The sequence below is a fragment of the Neoarius graeffei genome, chromosome 21, assembly GCF_027579695.1.
Source record: "Neoarius graeffei isolate fNeoGra1 chromosome 21, fNeoGra1.pri, whole genome shotgun sequence".
Lineage (NCBI taxonomy): Eukaryota > Metazoa > Chordata > Actinopteri > Siluriformes > Ariidae > Neoarius > Neoarius graeffei.
In genome coordinates, this window is record NC_083589.1 from 9759473 (window position 1) to 9780101 (window position 20629).

Genomic DNA, 20629 nt, shown 5'->3' on the forward strand with positions numbered 1-20629 from the left:
TGTGGCAGACTTCCCAAACACATGGAAGAAGATTCTCAGGTCAAATGAGACTAAAATTGATCTTTTTGGCCATCATGGGAAATGCCATATGTGGCGCAAACCCAACACCCTGAGAACACTATTCATGCAGTGAAGCATTGTGGTGGTAGCATCATGCTGTGGGGATATTTATAATCTGCAGGGACAGGAAAGCTGGTCAGGACTGAAGGAAAGATGGATGGCACTAAATACAGGGCAATTCTGAAGGAAAACCTGTTTGAGTCAGGGGCAATTCCATGTAAATGTCAACCTCACCATGCAAAAATAAAGCAACATGTAATACATCAAAACCACTCCCAGAGATATCACCTAGGCCTGTATTTTACAGATGTGAATAAGTTGAACCAGTTTGTAACCAACCTAATATGTCACTGTCAGTCTTTCTTTCTTATAATGTAAAACCCAAGCTAAAATCAACTTTGATCATGTACAATTCTATATTATTGTCACAAGCCACAGAAATGTATGCTAAAATCCACAAAACAGCAAAACAATAGCCATCCTAAATATTATTTAAGAACTTTGATAGTTTTAGCTGATATTTAGAGAGTTTTTCAAAGGGTTATGGTGGTTAAATTGCTGATTTTCTAAACATATGCCATGTCTATTTCAGACGCGTCACATCCATAACGGAATTTCGTCACATCCATAACGCTGACTTTTCCTTCCAAAACTCTGCATGAAATACAAAATATTTTAAACAAAGATTTTTAATATTCACCTTGGACCCCTCTATCAAATGGATATCTCCATTTCGACATTAGGTTTACAATTTCACAGAGTTTGATAAAAATGTCCAGTCACCTAAGAAAAGTGATACTTTTTCTGTCACATCCATAACGCATCTTTTATTGGCATTTTCTGGCATGCCCTAGATGTACTATGGGAATTGTTCTTGTTCTATCACTTCTCCAGTATGGTACAGCCTTAAAATGTGCAACACCTGTTTAAATACTGGGAGACAATAAAACATGCACTGGGTCATTTGTTGCCATTTTGAGTTCAAGTGTCACGTCCATAACGCTGGAATTGCTCTCAGCTAGAGGTTTGAGACTGGGTTGAAGGTTCACATTCCAGCAGGGAAACATTTAAATGTCTTGGAATGGCCTAATCAAAGCTCAGACCTCAATCCAACTGAGAATCTGTGGCATAACTTGAAGACTGCTGTACACCAACGCAACCCATCTAACTTGAAGGAGTTGGAGCAGTTTTGCCTTGAGGAATTGGCAACAATCCCAGTGGCTAGATGTGCTAAGCTAATACAGACATACTCCAAGAGACTTGCAGCTGTAATTGCAGCAAAAGGTGGCTCTACAAAGTATTGACGGGGGGGAATACCTATGCACACTCCAGATTGGGCAAAAAAATAAATAAATAAAATTTCACATTTAAATTTGTAGGCATGTTGTGTAAATCAAATAGTGCTAATCCACAAAAATCCATTTTAATTCCAGCTTGTAATGCGACAAAACAGGACAAACACCAAGGGAGATGAATACTTTTGCAAGACACTGTACTTGTTCACTAAATCAGTGTTCACCTAAACCTCACATTGTGAACATTTTAGAAGCCGTTGCACACACCAGTCAGCTCACAGTGTGAGGTAAAGATCCTGTGTTTGTTCTTATACCTGCACAGAGGAACATATTATGCAGCATTTCAGGATGGATGTGGGATTTGTAGAGACAGGGCCTGGAGCTCTGGCAGAGAATTGGACACCCGGTGGAGAAGGGCAGAGAAATTGGCACGGAAGTCAAGGAACAACAAGGAGATGTCAAGGAGTCGATGGTTTAACATTTTATCCTGAGGAATTGGAAAGGTGAGTTGTGAATATAAAGAAATATATAAGAGGATATATAACTATACAACAGAATTCATCGAGTTTATAAGTACAGATCAACTGTGTAGCTGGAAAAAAGCAGAGAAGTGCTGTGTAGCTGAAGCCCAGGGTTTAGTCATACCATCTGCATACTGATGAACCTTTCCAAGGTGTTGGATTTGCATTCAGATGATGTCAGATGATCAGCACCGAAGCTAAAGGCAGTATATTAATGAGAGGTTAGTTTAGTCATAACATAACATTCATGGAAGCATGTTACTGCTTCACCAGAAAAAAAAAAAAGAGTATCACGTTATATAATGTGAAAAGTTTCTTGTTATAACTAGATATTTTAGAAACTTTATTTGCATCATGTTATCACAAAATGATCATGTTATAAAAAGAACCTTGTGTCAGGAGACCTGAGGAGTACGGCTCATTTACACGATGAGAACGAGCTGCCTGGGTTGAGTCCTGGTGAGCATGCTGCATGAGATCTCCTTATAATGTAAAACATTTCATATGATAACAATGTTATCACATTTTAACATAAAAAGTTTCACATCGTAGCAAGATAAATTGTGTATTGTAAGAGCGAGAAATGTTTCGTCATCACGCGACGTTTGTATGTTTTAACAACCTGGAAATACTGAGAAAATGTCGCAATGTGCTTCAGTACTAAACGTAACAGCATTAAGATGGTCTGTACTGCTGAATGGTGATGGTAGCATGGATGAGGAACAGGGTTCCATGGGGATGTGGGTGAAGTAAAGTATGAACACGCTCCGGAAATCAGATAAAGGCAAAGAGAATTGTGCAATTTCTGGTTATTCCTGGGGATAAATAATCTGAGTGTACGCATGGAAGCAGAATTTCAAGTTCATTCCAAAGTCAAAGACAGGAAAACACTGAAGCTTTTAGTGTCGAGTTCCTGGTGAGAGGTGAGCAGAGCAGAGATGATACTGGTCCAGTGCAGTTGGTTCCGACCTTCAGAGAAGTCAAGGAGAAACAGATTGGAGACAAGGAGGTGGTGAAGTATAAACCATTTATGATGTCAGAAAGGAGAGTTCAAGCTGAGCAGATCTTTATGATGAATCCAGGCATGTAGAAGGACACAAGAGAACAAAATATCAATCGCCAAGGCCTCGGTGCAGCATGCACACTTTCTTGACTGGACATCTGTCCACAAGACAACATACATACAGCGGTGCTTGAAAGTTTGTGAACCCTTTAGAATTTTCTATATTTCTGCATAAATATGACCTAAAACAACATCAGATTTTCACACGAGTCCTAAAAGTAGATAAAGAGAATCCAGTTAAACAAATGAGACGAAAATATTATACTTGGTCATTTATTTATTGAGGAAAATGATCCAATATTACATATCTGTGGGTGGCAAAAGTATGTGAACCTTTGCTTTCAGTATCTGGTGTGACCCCCTTGTGCAGCAATAACTGCAACTAAATGTTTCCGATAACTGTTGATCAGTCCTGCACACCGGCTTGGAGGAATTTTAGCCCATTCCTCCGTACAGAACAGCTTCAACTCTGGGATGTTGGTGGGTTTCCTCACATGAACTGCTCGCTTCAGGTTCTTCCACAACATTTCGATTGGATTAAGGTCAGGACTTTGACTTGGCCATTGCAAAACATTAACTTTATTCTTCTTTAACCATTCTTTGGTAGAACAGCTTGTGTGCTTAGGGTCGTTGTCTTGCTGCATGACCCACCTTCTCTTGAGATTCAGTTCATGGACAGATGTCCTGATATTTTCCTTTAGAATTCACTGGTATAATTCAGAATTCATTGTTCCATCAATGATGGCAAGCTGTCCTGGCCCAGATGCAGCAAAACAGGCCCAAACCACGATACTACCACCACCATGTTTCACAGATGGGATAAGGTTCTTATGCTGGAATGCAGTGTTTTCCTTTCTCCAAACATAACGCTTCTCATTTAAACCAAAAAGTTCTATTTTGGTCTCATCTGTCCACAAAACATTTTTCCAATAGCCTTCTGGCTTGTCCACGTGATCTTTAGCAAACTGCAGACGAGCAGCAATGTTCTTTTTGGAGAGCAGTGGTTTTCTCCTTGTAACCTTGCCATGCACACCATTATTGTTCAGTGTTCTCCTGATGGTGGACTCATGAACATTAACATTAACTAATGTGGGAGAGGCCTTCAGTTGCTTAGAAGTTACCCTGGGGTCCTTTGTGACCTTGCCGACTATTACACGCCTTGCTCTTGGAGTGATCTTTCTTGGTCAACCACTCCTGGGGAGGGTAACAATGGTCTTGAATTTCCTCCATTTGTACCCAATCTGTCTGACTGTGGATTGGTGGAGTCCAAACTCTTTAGAGATGGTTTTGTAACCTTTTCCAGCCTGATGAGCATCAACAATGCTTTTTCTGAGGTCCTCAGAAATCTCCTTCGTTCTTGCCATGATACACTTCCACAAACGTGTTGTGAAGATCAGACTTTGATAGATCCCTGTTCTTTAAATAAAACAGGGTGCCCACTCACGCCTGATCATCATCCCATTGATTGGAAACACCTAATTTCACCTTCAAATTAACTGCTAATCCTAGAGGTTCACATACTTTTGCCACTCACAGATATGTAATATTGGATCATTTTCCTCAATAAATAAATGACCAAGTATCATATTTTTGTCTCATTTGTTTAACTGGGTTCTCTTTATCTACTTTTAGGACTTGTGTGAAAATCTGATGATGTTTGAGGTCATATTTATGCAGAATTATCAAAAATTCTAAAGGGTTCACAAACTTTCAAGCACCACTGTACATTATAGATGATGTCCATCCATCATCCATATCCTGTACAGGGTCGCGGGCAAGCTGCAGTCTATCCCAGCTGACTACGGGCGAGAGGCGGGGTACACCCTGGACAAGTCACCAGGTCATCACAGGGCTGACACAGAGACACACAACCATTCACACTCCCATTCACACCTACGGTCAATTTAGAGCCACCAATTAACCTAACCTGCATGTCTTTGGGGGAAACCAGGGCACCCGGAGGAAACTCACACAGACATGGGGAGAACATGCAAACTCCACACAGAAAGGCCCCCATCGGCCACTGGGCTCGAACCCAGAACCTTCTTGCTGTGAGACGACAGTGCTAATCCCTACACCACGATGTACAGAACGTCAGTAAAGAAGAGGTTCGGATATGAGATAACGAGCTGTAACTGAACTACGTTTTAGAGAAAGATGATATTAACAAGACCAGACTGTGTGTGTGTGCACACGTGCATGCACATATTTTTTATGTTAGTGGGAATAGGCACAAGAATAGGAATATCTGACGGTTTGGACCCACGGAGCATCAGATAAAGAATCACAGTGTAACTCTGCCTGCTTTTAAATGCTGTAAATGGTGTTTGGCTTCATAATGTTTCAACACTTCATTTCTGGAAATAATGAGAGCGAGTTTACATCGACATACACAGATAGATGCACAAGCATATATACGCGCACTCACACACACACACACACACACACACACACACACACACACACACACACACACACTAATGACAATCGTGTGTAGTGTTGTTGCAGTGCTGCAGTGTGAGTCATGGTAGCTGACATTCTTCTCGGGGAAAAGATATGTACTGGTATGTCGAATGCATCATTAACCATTGCGCAAGCATATTGTACAGCATGTCTACATTAATCAGTCAAACTCTGCTCGGCTAATAAACCTTCGTCAAACACCACGGAGCCTTGTTCATTAAAGTTTCGTTGTTAATTGGGCGTGCAGCATTACGCACCGACTATAAAAAAGTATGTCTTGGTTTAAGCTACAGTGATGTCAAAAGCATGCCTGACTTTCTCATTTATCAGGTGTTGTCTCTCAAAACCAGGATGTTATTGTCATAGCAGAATCCTTATCCATCACTAAACGTCTCATTTTATTAAACTTTGTCTGTAATCGTGACATGGGAAAGCAACAAAGGGAAGTTCAGTGTCAAGCAGGGCAGAACACACAGGTTTATCTCAAAACAAAAGGCCAAGATCAGTGTGTATCCCCCCTGGACACTCAGGCCCAAACAGCCTGCAAGCATCGTCTCGTGGGGTCACATTATTGCAGTCTGTCACTCACTTGAAGACGGCCCACAAGGAAAAGCTGCAGTGTCCCTTACAACTTGCCCACACATCCTCATGACACACTACACAAGATGCAGAAACACTTGTCTGAAGCACTGAAAAGTTTTACCCGACATATAATACGAGACGTCCAGTGAGACTGAAGATTTAAATATGCTGAAGATTTAGATACAGTCCCAGCAACACCTTGGGTACAAAGCTTTAGAGCCAATCACAGCAGATAAAAGAGTCAAAAGCCTCAGCAATATCAAACTTTGCTCAGAGCCTCAGGCAGCTTACCTTGAATAGCCGCAAGATATTGGCTACCATGATGGAGACGGAGCTGGCAGATGCTCCGATCACTCCTACTATCTTGTCAGGCTTGGTAAAGACAGGGGGGTCACCATTTGCGCAGCGTACATCCGAACCATCACGCTCAATGAGTGCTTGGACAAAGGTGAGTGACTGCTCAAGGGCATATGTGTCCCGGGAGCAGGTGTCCAGAATGCGAGCACCGAGGGTCACATTAGGCAGCAACTCTGGGTCCTTGTTGATGAGGTCGATGGCAAAGAGCATGGCTTCCAGGCGATGGATGCCCTTCTCCTTCTTCAGCTCTCCACAGGGTACTCCTCGTTCACCACGGGCATGCACCGGGAATAGGCCACCCAAGATGATGTCACCATCGATTCGGATGGAGTGGGCATACTCTGTTGGTAGAGGCTCCAAGCGCTGAGAAAACAATGGCAACCAACAGCAAATCTCAGTCGTTAGGAGAAGAAGAAGCTGGTATGGTGCCCACTTCGGGCTTGTGGGTTGTAACGCCATAATGATACTACAGAGGAATAGGAGATCCAGAAATCCCAATCATTTAACCAAAATGGCAGTGATGGTGGGTGGGACCATCCATGTCCATATACTTAATGCTGAGGTCAAACCTCGTGTGTCACAGCGACGTCCACACAGGGATTTCTTGTGCTCCACACATGTCTGAAGTACACGTGTTATGACAGAAAGTGAAGGAGTCCAAAAACAGAAGAGAAAAAAAGTGGCAGGGGAATGTGAAACCTCAGATTCTTCTCTGCTTTGTGCTGGATCTCCAGCTGAACCTGCAAAACAAATAAACATTGACTGAGCAGCAAAGTTCACTCAAATATACAACACCAAATCAGAACAAGTTGGGACGGTATGTTGAAACTAATTTAAAACTGAAAACATTGATTTGTAAATAATCTTTGGCCTGTATTGCACTCAAAACAATACAACAGCACATCATGAATTTTATTGTCCTTTCACTTCAATTTTGATTTTTCGAACACATTTTAAAAAAGTTGGGTCAGTAAAGCATTTACCACTTTACAATGTTCCCGTTCCTTCTCACAACACTTAAAGATGTTTAGGGACTGAAGACACCAAGTGATGAAGTGTTTCAGGTGTTATTTTGTCCTGCTCTTCCTATAAACAGGTCTTAAAGTGTGAAACAGTCATAACGGGGTCACCATCGTTGTCATATTTTTCATTTCTAAATTCCCCACACATTCTTTATTGTGGACAGAGTGGACATGCCCTCTTCTTCCACAGCCACGCCTTTGTAATGTGAGCAGAATGTGGTTTTGCGTTGTCTTGTTGAAATCTCCCTGGAAAAGATGTCGTCTTGAAGTTGCTCCAAAATCTCAGTGTACTTTTCTGCATTAATGTTCCATCACAGAAGTGTAAGTTACCTTTACCAAGAGCACAGACCCAACCCTATACCATGATACACCCTGGCTTTCGGCATCCATTTCTTCCAAAAAAGACCTGGAATACTGATTCATCTTACCACAATACACGTTTCCACTATGTGATGCCTCCAAGCATAGAGAAGTCGACGGCACTTCTGGACACAACTAACATTAGGCTTCTTTTTTTGCCCAGTAAAGTTTTAACTGGTGTTTGTGGATGTAACTCCATATTGTAGCTTGATAAAGGCTTTCCAAAGTAATCCCAAGCCCATGTGGTTCTGTCAGCTGTAGATGAATGACGGTTCTTGATGCAGTGAGGGATCAGTGATCACGGGGGTTCAGATTAGGCTTGAGCCCTTTGCCCTTTACACGCCAAAATTCCTTCAGATATCTTGAATTGTTTAATGATATCATGCACCATAGAGAGTGAAATATCCAAATTCCTTCCTATCTTTCTTTGAGGAAGAAGTAAATTCAGAAATCAGTTTCTTTTTTTATTTGCATTTTACATACCTTCCCAACTTTTTCTGATATGGGGTTGTAAACTCCAGACTCTTGAATATTTATGCAGTGCATACAGTGTTAAGGCTGTATCTGTTCAGGTGAATCATGATAAGCAGTCGGCTACACGGAGCCACTCCTTTTGCGTGTGATCCTTTCCTTTTGCGAAGATATCTTGATTATCGACGGTTCAGTGTAGAGTTGACGCAGATGCTTATATCGATTTAACTGTGATCGTCTCTAAATGTTTTTCGAACCATTTTAATAGTTGTATTCGTGCCATAAATCAAGGTTGATGCATCAACACAAAATCAGTGAGTCTTTGTCATTGGGAATCACTGAACGTGAGCTTTGTGGGGATTTTCCAGTGACTACAGAAGCAAAGACCTCTACTCTGACCTTTTTTCCTCCTGCCACTATGCATGCAAGATCAATGCGTGCAGCTGTGGATTGAAACTGCACCACATTCAGGTGTCCTCTGAAGTCGACACTACAGAGCCAGTCTCTTGGACATCACAGACATTGCTGTCTTTTTCCTTGATGTGGCTTGACTGATCCACTTCTGGACCCATTACAGCTGAACAGAACATCCCAAAACACTGCACCGGACTGTAGATCTGTCAGGATGAATGTTTTCATCTGTATTTCACCTGTAGCCTACCACGCCCAGCTGATTCATGGATTTTATCAGAAGAAGAAAATGCCTTTATTTGTCACATATAAATTACAGTCAGGTGGTCTTACATTATTATAAACATGTCATCTTATTTGATGTGTGTAAGGATTCGCTTTGGGATTTAGGACTTAGTTTTGTTCTTCATCTGTGCGAAATAAATCACACAGACCCACTCATGCTAATGAGACGGAATTGATGGGCGGTCACAAAATTGAAGCTCTTCGATCGTTAGAGGTGACAGAATGATGGACGTGTTATTAAGCTCCCCTGGCCCTGTCCCATCTCTTTTCTTTCTTTCTTTCTTTTTTTTTTTTACAAGTATTGGTATGTGTCAAGCTGTGCTGTCTTCTTCTGGCGATTTGATTATATTTTCTCCAGCAGGACTGCTCTCTAGGGGACCCAAATGCAGAGTGATAGCTTCACTAAATCTCTCTCGCTCTCCTTTTTCACGTTGCATATTTTCAGCTCATGACTGAAATCAATTAGTACAGCAGAGCTTAATCTTTTCAGAACAAAAAAAAAGCAAAAAAAAGCATCAAGACATTTGTTAATTAATTTATTATTATTATTATTATTATTATTATTATTATTTTGACTGAAAGAAACACAGACACTATAGTCAGTTGTCTGGATTTGCACATACATTCCCCTTTATTTGAACATTTTTTTTTTTTTGCCTTGTAACATTTGGCTATATTAAAAAAAAAAAAAATTAATTAGAAGGAGCATGAGGAGAGCTGGTACACATCTCTAACTTCAGTGCAGACTTCAGCAAGTCGCCTCATCAATTCACACACAGCTCCTTAGACATTACTGAAAGCAACATTTAAAAAGAAAGAAAGGGGGGGGGGGGGGAGAATATCCTCTTCCCTCTGAGTCGGAATCGCAGAGCGCGTGAAACAAAACAGGAACCAGATGCACATATGGAACATGTTTCCGAACAAAAGTATGATGCTAGTGAAATGTGAGGAAGGGGAAATGTTGAGCCCTACCTGCCCCGGGTTCCTGGTTCCTGCTCCGGGTTCCTGGTTCCTGCTCCGGGTTCCTGCTCCGGGTTCCTGCGTGTCGCTGATGGTGCGTTAAGGCGCTCGCGCTTTGGTGCTGAAAAGAACAGCGCATTGAGCGCGAGACCGACAAACCAATCACAGAACCAGAATACAGACTGTCACTGGTCTTCCCTCTCTCTCTCTCTCTCTCTCTCTCTCTCTCTCACACACACACTCAAATACAACTACTCAGACATTATTAAGGGATGTGATGAGTAACTCTCTCTCCTATCTGTCTCTCTCTCTCCTATCGCTCTCTCCTGTCTCTCTCTGTCGGTCTCTCTCTCCTGTCTGTCTCTCTCTCTCTCTCTCTCCCATCTCTCTCTCTCTAACTCTCCCATCTCTCTCTCTCTCTCCTGTCTGTCTCTGTCTCTCTCCCATCTCTCTCTCTCTCCCAACTCTCTCTCCTGTCTGTTTCTCTCTCTCCTATCTCTCTCTGTCTCTCATCTCTCTCTCCTACTGTATCTCTCTCCTGTCTGTCTCTCTCTCCCATCTCTCTCTCCTGTCTGTCTCTCTCCTGTCTGTCTCTCTCCTATCTCTCTCTCCTGTCTGTCTCTCTCTCCTATCTCTCTCTCTCCTGTCTCTCTCCCATCTCTCTCTCTCTCCCATCTCTCTCTCCTGTCTTTCTCTCTCTCCCATCTGTTTCTCTCCTATCTTTCTCTGTCTCTCTCTCCTATCTCTCTCTCCATCCTATCTCTCTCTCCTGTCTCTCTCCCATCTCTCTCTCTCCCATCTCTCTCTCCTGTCTGTTTCTCTCTCTCCCATCTGTTTCTCTCCTATCTTTCTCTGTCTCTCCCTCCTATCTCTCTCTCCTGTCTCTCTCCCATCTCTCTCTCCTGTCTGTTTCTCTCTCTCCTCTCTCTCTCCCATCTCTCTCTCCTGTCTTTCTCTCTCTCCCATCTGTTTCTCTCCTATCTTTCTCTGTCTCTCTCTCCTATCTCTCTCTCCATCCTATCTCTCTCTCCTGTCTCTCTCCCATCTCTCTCTCTCCTGTCTGTTTCTCTCCCATCTGTTTCTCTCCTATCTTTCTCTGTCTCTCCCTCCTATCTCTCTCTCCTGTCTCTCTCCCATCTCTCTCCCATCTCTCTCTCCTGTCTGTTTCTCTCTCTCCTCTCTCTCTCCCATCTCTCTCCTGTCTGTCTCTCTCCCATCTGTTTCTCTCCTATCTCTCTCTGTCTCTCATCTCTCTCTCCTACTGTATCTCTCTCCTGTCTGTCTCTCTCTCCCATCTCTCTCTCCTGTCTGTCTCTCTCCTGTCTGTCTGTCTCCTATCTCTCTCTCCTGTCTGTCTCTCTCTCTCTCTCCTCTCTCTCTCTCTCCCATCTCTCTCTCCTGTCTTTCTCTCTCTCCCATCTGTTTCTCTCCTATCTTTCTCTGTCTCTCTCTCCTATCTCTCTCTCCATCCTATCTCTCTCTCCTGTCTCTCTCCCATCTCTCTCTCCTGTCTGTTTCTCTCTCTCCCATCTGTTTCTCTCCTATCTTTCTCTGTCTCTCCCTCCTATCTCTCTCTCCTGTCTCTCTCCCATCTCTCTCTCCTGTCTGTTTCTCTCTCTCCTCTCTCTCTCTCCCATCTCTCTCCTGTCTGTCTCTCTCCCATCTGTTTCTCTCCTATCTCTCTCTGTCTCTCTCTCTCCCCTATCTCTTTCTCTCTCCCATCTCTCTCTCCTGTCTGTCTCTCTCTCCCATCTCTCTTTCCCATCTCTCTCTCCTCTCTCTCTCTCCTATCTCTCTCTCTCCTGTCTGTCTCTCTCGCTCTCTCCCATCTCTCTCCTGTTTCTCTCTCTCTCTGTCTCTCTCTCTCCCATCTGTCCTGTCTGTTTCTCTCTCTCCTATCTCTCTCTGTCTCTTTCTCCTGTCTCTCTCTCTCTGTCTCTTTCTCCTGTCTCTCTCCTGTCTCTCTCTCTCTGTCTCTTTCTCCTGTCTCTCTCCTGTCTCTCTCCCACTCAAACGCATTAGAAGGTAATGAGCGCGTGACACGGCGCTTGTTGCGGCATCTGACGTCACTCAGTTTGTGTGTTGAGATGAAAAACGTGTCTCTGCAAAGACGCAATAATTTCTCTCCACCACGTCATGGATAAACGGTTATTAACGTACGTGTGTGTGTGTGTGTGTGTGTGTGTGAGTGAGTGAGTGAGTGAGAGAGAGAGAGAGAGAGAGAGAGATGTGGTGGTGCAGGGAGACTGCTTTATGAGGATCCTTTCAAACACTCCGGCTGCTTGAGAGAGAAACTCAGAAAGAGAAAGCGGTATGAAGACTCCAGTAAGAAACAGCACTTTATTCTTTGCATATGGCACTGTGAATAAAGGCCAGTATTCGCATTAGTGTAGGAATCTGAATGTTTCACTAAGTGGCATTTTACTGCCCTCTAGTGACGACGATGAAAAAAATATGAAAGAACTTGTTGCTGTGTGTGTGAGACTACTGATCGGAAGGTTATGAGTTCAAATCCCAGTCATGCCAAACTGCCCCTGCTGCCCCCTGTATAGGACCCTCCCTAACCCTCATCTGCTCCACTGTATAAACACCGGTCAGTGTGGAAAAGGGCATCGACCACATCTCACATGACACCTTTAGTATAAAATAGAATTTTCAACAGTCAGTCATCGCTTATAATATTTTATTACGCAACAAGTGTTGCCAGGCAAAACAAACCTCGCCCAACAGCACTTATTTTATACCTATATGTTGATAATGGTTACGTTTCTCAATCATCAGCTGTCAGGTTATAGTCCTATGAAAATCCATGACTTTGAGTTTGACATTTCAGTCTCATTCAAGGTCATAGATCATGGTGCCAAATGAAAGCCCATATGGCACTTCTTATAACTTGATAATGGTAAATATCTGTCTACCATCAACCGTTTTCAAATTGCAGCCCTCTGAATATCTGTGACCTTGAGTTTGACCTTTCAAGGTCACTCAAGGTCATAGATCATGGTACCAAATGAAAGGCCATATGGGAGTTCCTATATGCTCATAATAGTAAACATTTGTCTATCAGCAATCGTTTTTGAGTTATAATGGAAAATATGTTATTTTGACCGAAAGGTTTACCTTGACCTGCTTACCTCCAAAATTTAAATCAGGTAATCTATGGACCATTGCCCACCTACCCTGAAAATTTGAAGTCAATCGGTGCAACCGTCTAGACGTTAGATAGGTAACAGACACACACACACAAACAAACCGCATTGATTACAATACCTCACCCCGCTTACGCCATTGTGGGCAAGATAAACATGTGACATGCCATTTCCTTTTACTAAAAGTCAAAGTAAAAAGACACTTGCCCTCACCTCACCCCAGTCACCAGGAACAGACAGTCACAGATAACAGCTCCTCAGCCTGTGACTTAATGCCTTCAGTGCTGATATAAAGCGTGACAACTCACCCCCGTATGACCTCCACATACACCCCTGCTCTCCCCGCATGCTCACAGATACAGTACAGATCATCTTTTTACACTTCCATCAGCAGCTACAGCTAAAAACACAGAGCCCAGCGAGTCCGGTTTGTTTATTGGTGGAGAAAAGGTGTTTGGAATTGGATACATTCAGTGAGTCACTGTTAGAAAAGAAAATACTGATAATATCATCATCATCATCATCATTCAACCAAAAATTAGGTCTTCTGAAATGTAATAAACTCCTCATTTAAATACAGCGGGAAATAACGTCGCTGTGGATAACACACACACACACACACACACACACACACACACCTTACACAAACGTAGAGAACTGCGTTAAACTGGTGAGAAAAACAAACTCCGTCCTCAAAGCTTAACACAAACATACGTTTGAAATGATCTGCAGAAACCAAAAGCGTATTTCAGAGAACTCTGTGCATTAAATGATCCTTGGATTTGAACATAAGGAATGTCTGTAGACTTTGCTTTCTGAACCTTGATCAAAAAATAGTGAGAGATCACATCCCTGTCAGATAGGACTTTAATAACAGCTGTCTACGGGTCAAAAACAAAAATATACAAAACATTCCAGCGGTTGTGGATCTTTTTTCTTCAGTAATAAAAAAAAAGAAATATATATTTGCATTGAATACCAATGAGTTAGACATGCCTCATCAGCACCACTTTCACTCAGGAGCTTCCCCCGGGGCTGATCCACTAAAACAGGACACTGGGACAATTCTTTACCCGCTTCTTGGCTGAGACTGAGACAATGCAGTTAGTTATCAATATCTGCAGGCAGGTCCAGTAAGAGAATAGTTTTTTTTTTCCTCTGGAGTAGTGGTTAACACCTCTAATATAGTTCAGTTACAACATCCGCTGAACAAGCAACTGAACAAACACTCTTCTTTATTACCTCCATAAACCCATCAAATACTAACAGTATGAAGCAGGACACTCAGGTGTCTACAAGCGTGGCGTTGATCTACGCTCCAGTTCTTCTTCATTTCCCTTTATTCTTCCTTGGCATCAGAAATCCAGTGTTTGCCCCAAAAGGGATCTGAAAAGGAAAGAGAAAGAAAAACAGATGTGAGACAACGGAGCATGGTCAATAAGTCTGGTTAAACACAGAGACGATGGCTCTTCTGTTTTGGAGCAGCCGAGCCCAGCGGAACTACCAAGCACCAGCAGAGCATGACTAAAAAGTCTAATCAGATGTCTGTTGTTTTGTGAATGCTCGAACAAACTTTCTCAGAGGTCAGAACATGCTGTAGTCTAAGGACCAGAGAGAGAGAGAGAGAGAGAGAGAGAGAGAGATTTTGAGATTTTAAATGATTCTTTATTAGTTTACAAAAACCCAGCAAAATTCATACAATTAACCTTTTGTGTAAAATAAAATGGAAATTAAGAAAGAAAAAAAAAACTACAGGAGATGGCTAAAATGCAAATTGTCATCAATAACAGTACATAGTGCCTGCCCACAGCACTACACAGCTTCAAAAGTTTCTAGATTCTGCATAAGTTTATAAAACTGGAAATCAATCAAGATTCTAGCCTTGACAAGAGCAGGAAACAAAGCTAATACATCATCTCCAGGTTGATTCTCGATTTTGTTTTTTCTACTGACATAAATCGACATTTTTGCTTCACCCAGAATAAAATTCAACAGTTTGCACTCATTTTGTCTTCTTTTCTTATATCTAAATCCAAGGATGAATGTCTCTGAGGAAAACTCCTTATTAAAACAATTAAACAAGCGTCTCAAAATTGTAAACAAAGGCAAGAGCCTTGTGCAGTACAAAAAAGCATGAAAAACAGTTTCCCTCTGAAGACAGAAAGGACAATCTTGACTAACAGCTGGATTTAAGACAGTGACAAAGGCATTAACAGCAACCGCCCCATGAAGGAGCCTCCACTGTAGATCTCCCACTCTTTTAGGCAATGGTGGTTTGTAAAGTGCTCTCCATTCTGGTTTTACGCTTACACTTAACTTTAAAACAGTGCGCCAAGGCGTGTCAGTAAACATTTCTTATTAAATACTTTTACACAAGCTTGATAAAACTGTTTCCCAGTAGCAACACTCAACCCAACTGTGGTTATGCTTGATAAAAGTAGGTTGGCACCCTCATCCAGGATGGGTGAGAGCTCCAATCCAGGGAAGTCATCATACATATCTGGATGCACCACTCCTGAACAATAGCGCCCAAGCAGCATGGATTCATCTGCAGTGCAGGTAGTGCGCCACTTATCCAGCAGCTGTTTGGCCACACGAAGAGACTTTAGTCCCATGGAGACAGCAAACCTATTTGCGTTTTGAAAGTCTGACCCCGCCAGGTCTACTACATCCTTCAGTGTGATAATCCTTGACTCAAGACACCTCCTCTGGAGCGAAGGGAAATCGGGTGAGGAAATGTCCATTCTTGCACCACCAATAACAGGTTCTTGTAGAAGCCAGTGTACGGAAGTATGTGCCCCCTGGCTTTGCACATTAAACATGCTCCAGACTTTTAGAAGAGAACGATAAAAAGGAGGTAACCTTGAGCCATCGATCCTATGCGGTGCTGTCAAAAAAAGTGACTTATCAATCCCCAAACTCCCACAAGTTCTTAAAACCGTGCAGCTCAGAAGCTTCCAGGCCACAACTGTGGGCCCAATAAGAAGTCTTTTCACAAACTGCAACCTAAAGGCAGCAGTTCTGCTTTGAAAATGTATAAGACCATGCCCCCCCTCATTTTTAGGCAAGAACAAAACAGACTGTGGTACCCAATGTAATTTATCCCAAAAAAAGTTCCCAACAACAGATTGCAGTTTATTCAAAAGGTCTGGTGGGGGATCCACACAAGCCAGGCGATGCCAAAAAGATGAGGCCACCAAATTGTTTATAATAAGTACACGCTCCCTGTAAGACATTTTCGGCAGCAGCCACTTCCACCTTTCAAGCCGCCCATGAACACTTTCCACTGCACCCTCCCAATTTTTCTTCAGGACTGTGTCATTCCCCAGAAAAACACCCAAATGCTTGAAACCATCTTTTTTCCACTCCAGTCCATCAGGGAGCCTTGGCACCCCTTCCTCCCACTGGCCAAGCAATAGAGCCTCACTTTTAGACCAGTTAACCCTGGCTGATGAAACTGACCCAAAATCACCAAGTATATTAACAATTACCTCTATGGAGCACTTGCATGTGACATCACAGCTGATCCAGATTGTAACAGACGCCATCTTGTCGGTCAAACGCCATATTCCGCCTTCTACTTCTACTCCTGGGTCTACTTCTGCTTTTACTTCTACCTTTTTTTCTGGAAAACCCTACTATATACAATTCTACTACAACGGCTGCGGCTACAAGCTCTCCCTACCTATGCACGTTTGTTATGTTTTTTGTGTGTATTTTTGCGTGTTGTTCATCTGTACCAGACTTCAATATCCAATACAACCGTATGGACTTACTGGACATTGGTTTCCAGCAGAAAATGACAGTTTGTAGCGATTTCCATCGCATGCACAACATTCCGGACGAGAAAAAAAAAAAAACATTCCGGACGAGATAGCGAGACCAGCGGGGTCTCTGTGGATTGTTATCGGAAGCAAAGTGAAGGAGGCGGTGCCGGGAGCGGAAGCAAAAGTGAGGCTGCAGGCAGAGCCGGCCTGTTGACTAAGCTCAGAAAACAGCCACTCAAACCTCCACTGCCAAGCCTCTACCTCTCCAACGCCAGATCCATGTAAACAACACGGACGATTTGGAATTACCTTATTCTATAATGGGCTGGTCAGTGCTATACTCAATACTTAAGTGACTTACCCATCCAATGAGGATTCTTGTTTACAAGATGCCACATCTGAGTCGCTGACAAATCCTGAATTTCTGTAAAGATAACTGTGCAGAGATTTATAAGCACGCAGTGCTTCACCACTGAACAGCGAGGGAAAGTTAATGAGGTAATTATACACGGGTATTCCGCTGACAGTTCAAAATCCGGTCGTGAAAACTCCGTCCGGTAAGCCATAAGGGTCACAAATCTGTAGATCGTTTATTTTAGACATATATCTAGTTATCTGTTCATTAGAAAAATGAGCCGTGTAGTCCGTCGGTTGAAATTGATCCATTCTGTACACGAGTGCAGCAGTATTCAGCGGTGTTTTTGACCGACAAGATGGCGGTTGTGTACTTTCCGGTCACGTGACTGCAAGATCTCTATATCCCTTTTCCCACTAACTAGCAGGACTATGTCATCAGCGTAGGCTGATAGACGAACAGGAAGGAAAAAGCCAGGTAATGACACACCACTCAAGGCCCCTCTTAACCTATGTAGGAGAGGCTCTATTGCTAGAGAATACAGCATTCCAGACAAAGAGCAACCCTGTCTTACACCCCTCCCAACTTTGAAGGGAGCACTTAAACCACCATTGACTTTGAGGATGCTCTCCACATCACTGTACAAAACCCTGATCTTTCTTACAAAGCCTTCACTGAAACCGAAGGCAAGTAGAACGTCCCATAGATACCTATGCTCCACCCTGTCAAAGGCTTTTTCTTGATCTAGTGAAACCAGCCCCACATCAATTCCAAGAAGTTTGGAAACATGAATAACATCACGAATCAGTTATCGAAAATGGATCTATTGGGAACACAATATGTTTGGTCCGGATGGATGACCTGGTCCATTACCTTGGACAGCCTATTGGCCAAGACCTTAGACAGTACCTTATAATCACTACACAGGAGCGACACAGGTCTCCAATGCCTAATATCAGTGAGATCGCCTTTTTTAGGGAGAAGGGTGAGGACTGCCCTGCGACAGCTCACCGGCAAGCGTCCTCCAGCAAGACTATCGTTGAGCACGGCAAGCAAGTCGTCACCTATCTCCGACCAGAAACACTTATAAAAATCCACAGGAGTGCCATCTAGGCCTGGAGCTTTGCCACTTTCCATACCCTGAAGGGCTCTCTCCAGTTCCTCCAGCGTCAGTGCGGCGTCGAGCTCGGCATAAGATTCAATTGAAATTTGAGGCAGATCACTCAGAAATGACTTATCAGACCCTCCCTCCTTGAGTTCGCTCCTGTATAGATCCTGATAAAAATGAGCAGCTCTGTTCCAAATCTCCCATTCATCAGTCAATAAAGTTCCAGACTCAGATTTTAAAGAATGAATCAATCTTTTCTGGCCATTTTTCTTCTCTAGACTAAAAAAGAACTTTGAAGGAACATCCATCTGCTCCACGCTCCAAAAACGTGAACGGACCAAAGCACCCTTAGCATTAATCCCTAGCAACTCAGCTAATGCATTCCTTTTTCCTTCCATATTTTCAATTTCAATATGACTCCCAGTAGAGTAAGCCAAATTTTGAATTTCTTTTAGCTCCTTTTCCAAAATCTCAATAGACCGGGTTCTGTCTCTTGTGATGTTTTGAGTATATTGCTTACACAACTGCTGAATTTGTATTTTACCAAAATCCCACCATTGTTGTAATGAAGCAAAAGATGCTTTCCTTCCCCTGAAACCAGCCCAGAAAGTCTTAAAAACATCACTGAAGTATTTGTCCTGAGTAAGAGCTACATTGAAGTGCCAGTAAGCACTTTTTGGCTTCACAGAGCTCAAGACGACCCCACAGATAACCAGCCCATGATCAGAGAAAGCCACAGGGGAAATTTCGCAATTTCTAAAAATATTTAAATGATGTTTGAAAGTATAAAACCTATCAAGCCTGGCCAAGGAGATCATGTTATCATAAACATGAGTCCAAGTATACTGCCTGTGCTCCTTATGAAAAAGTCCTCCACACATCACTCAGATCATGCATGTGTATACACTGACTAAGTTTTCTACGTGAAAGCATGTGTGGTTCTATATGGTTCCTGTCTAGGTCATGTTCTGTGCAATTAAAGTCTCCACCCACAAACAAATACTCATCATTGCTACACCCAGCTATGGTAGTAGATAAAGGCTACGTTTACATTACGTCGAATCAGCGGATCATCAGATTAACGTTCTTAAAACGATTCGCGTTTACACTAAAACCGTTAGCCGTGCACACAGCAACACCAATACGCGGATACGCTCGGCTCCGCAGGCATCCTGCGCTCCAAATCACTCCGCCCTGAACAGCGAGTGCCCTCTGGAGGGTGTGCACTCCGGCCCTGCGCAGCTCACAGAGCGCGCGAGTGAAGTGAACAAGCCACGATTCGGGACTGAGCCGCTGTGTGTGAGATCCCAGCGCATATCACTTATTACTTGCAAGTGGAAGGATGGCAAGCCTAAAGACAATCATAACTACACAATGGGCAGTATTTGCATCAGTATTTGCAGTATTTTCATACTTTTATACTCTTTAATGAAAGGTGATACAAGGCGGAAGTCTGCGCCGTTTTTCAGCAGTCGCGTCACATGACCAACGCCAGCGAATCAGGAAGGTGGATGTCACAGTGACGTTGTCCAATGAGACGCCAGCTAGAGCTCAGCACAGCGTATTCGCGTATTCTCAATGTTTACACAGCACCGGAGCTGATACGATCTAGATTGAATACGTGGACGCTGGCGGATTCCCGTTTCCCCGCTTTTTCAGGGGGGTTAATGTAAACGGACAGTGCATCCGCGAAGAAAACGAGACAGATACGGTCTAGTGTAAACGTAGCCAAAGTATCCAGGAAAGACACTATCCGCTGCTTTTGTGGGGGCATATATACAAATGATAATGAAAACATAATTTTCAAAAAGTGCCCTGACTTTAAATAATCTGCCTTGCACAACCTCCTCAACCTCATGGGAAATCGGAATGAAATTCTTTGCAAATAAAATTGCAACACCACCACTGACAGAAGTGTTGTGACTTAAAAGAGAGAGGCCATTCCACTCTAAAGCCCAGTCCGCTGCATTCGCAGTATCGCTATGCGTCTCCTGCAAGAGAACGACATCTAAGCGCTTTACACTGAACAGTTCATAAAGCTCCGCCCTCTTCAAGGGGTCTCTTGCCCCATTTATGTTCAGGGAAGCAATGCGAACCATACTCATAAGCAAAAAGCAAAAAAGAACACCAGGTATATTCATGGATATTGCAAATACAAAAGGCTTAATTACTGTTTTTATCTGTGTCATCCAACAGAGCGTTTAACTTCGTAACAAACTTTTTCAGTCGGTAACCCTCTTGCTTTGTGACAAGACCTTCAGACATGAACAATTTTGCTTTAACAGACCTGTTTACCCCAAATTTGCCCTGTCAGTAGTCTTGCAGTATCTTATCAGTAGTTTTGGTAAGCTGTCAGTAGGAATTTTACTGGGGTCCAATCTATGTATTGTATCGAAGACA

General features: G+C 42.9%; 2 protein-coding genes across 2 annotated transcripts in view; both read right to left on the minus strand.

Moving 5' to 3' along the window:
- grm8a (glutamate receptor, metabotropic 8a) overlaps positions 1–6800 on the minus strand; it is a 525298-nt gene extending 518498 nt beyond the window's left edge. Inside the window, exon 1 of the mRNA XM_060903017.1 lies at positions 6276–6800. Within this exon, the coding sequence (XP_060759000.1) occupies positions 6276–6800 (525 nt within the window). The remainder of the gene's footprint in view (positions 1–6275) is intronic.
- Positions 6801–13419: 6619 nt separating this feature from the next.
- The window catches only part of znf800b (zinc finger protein 800b), a 51279-nt gene continuing 44069 nt past the window's right edge, over positions 13420–20629 (minus strand). The window contains exon 6 of the mRNA XM_060903559.1: positions 13420–14385. Within this exon, the coding sequence (XP_060759542.1) occupies position 14385 (1 nt within the window). The 3' untranslated portion in view covers positions 13420–14384. The remainder of the gene's footprint in view (positions 14386–20629) is intronic.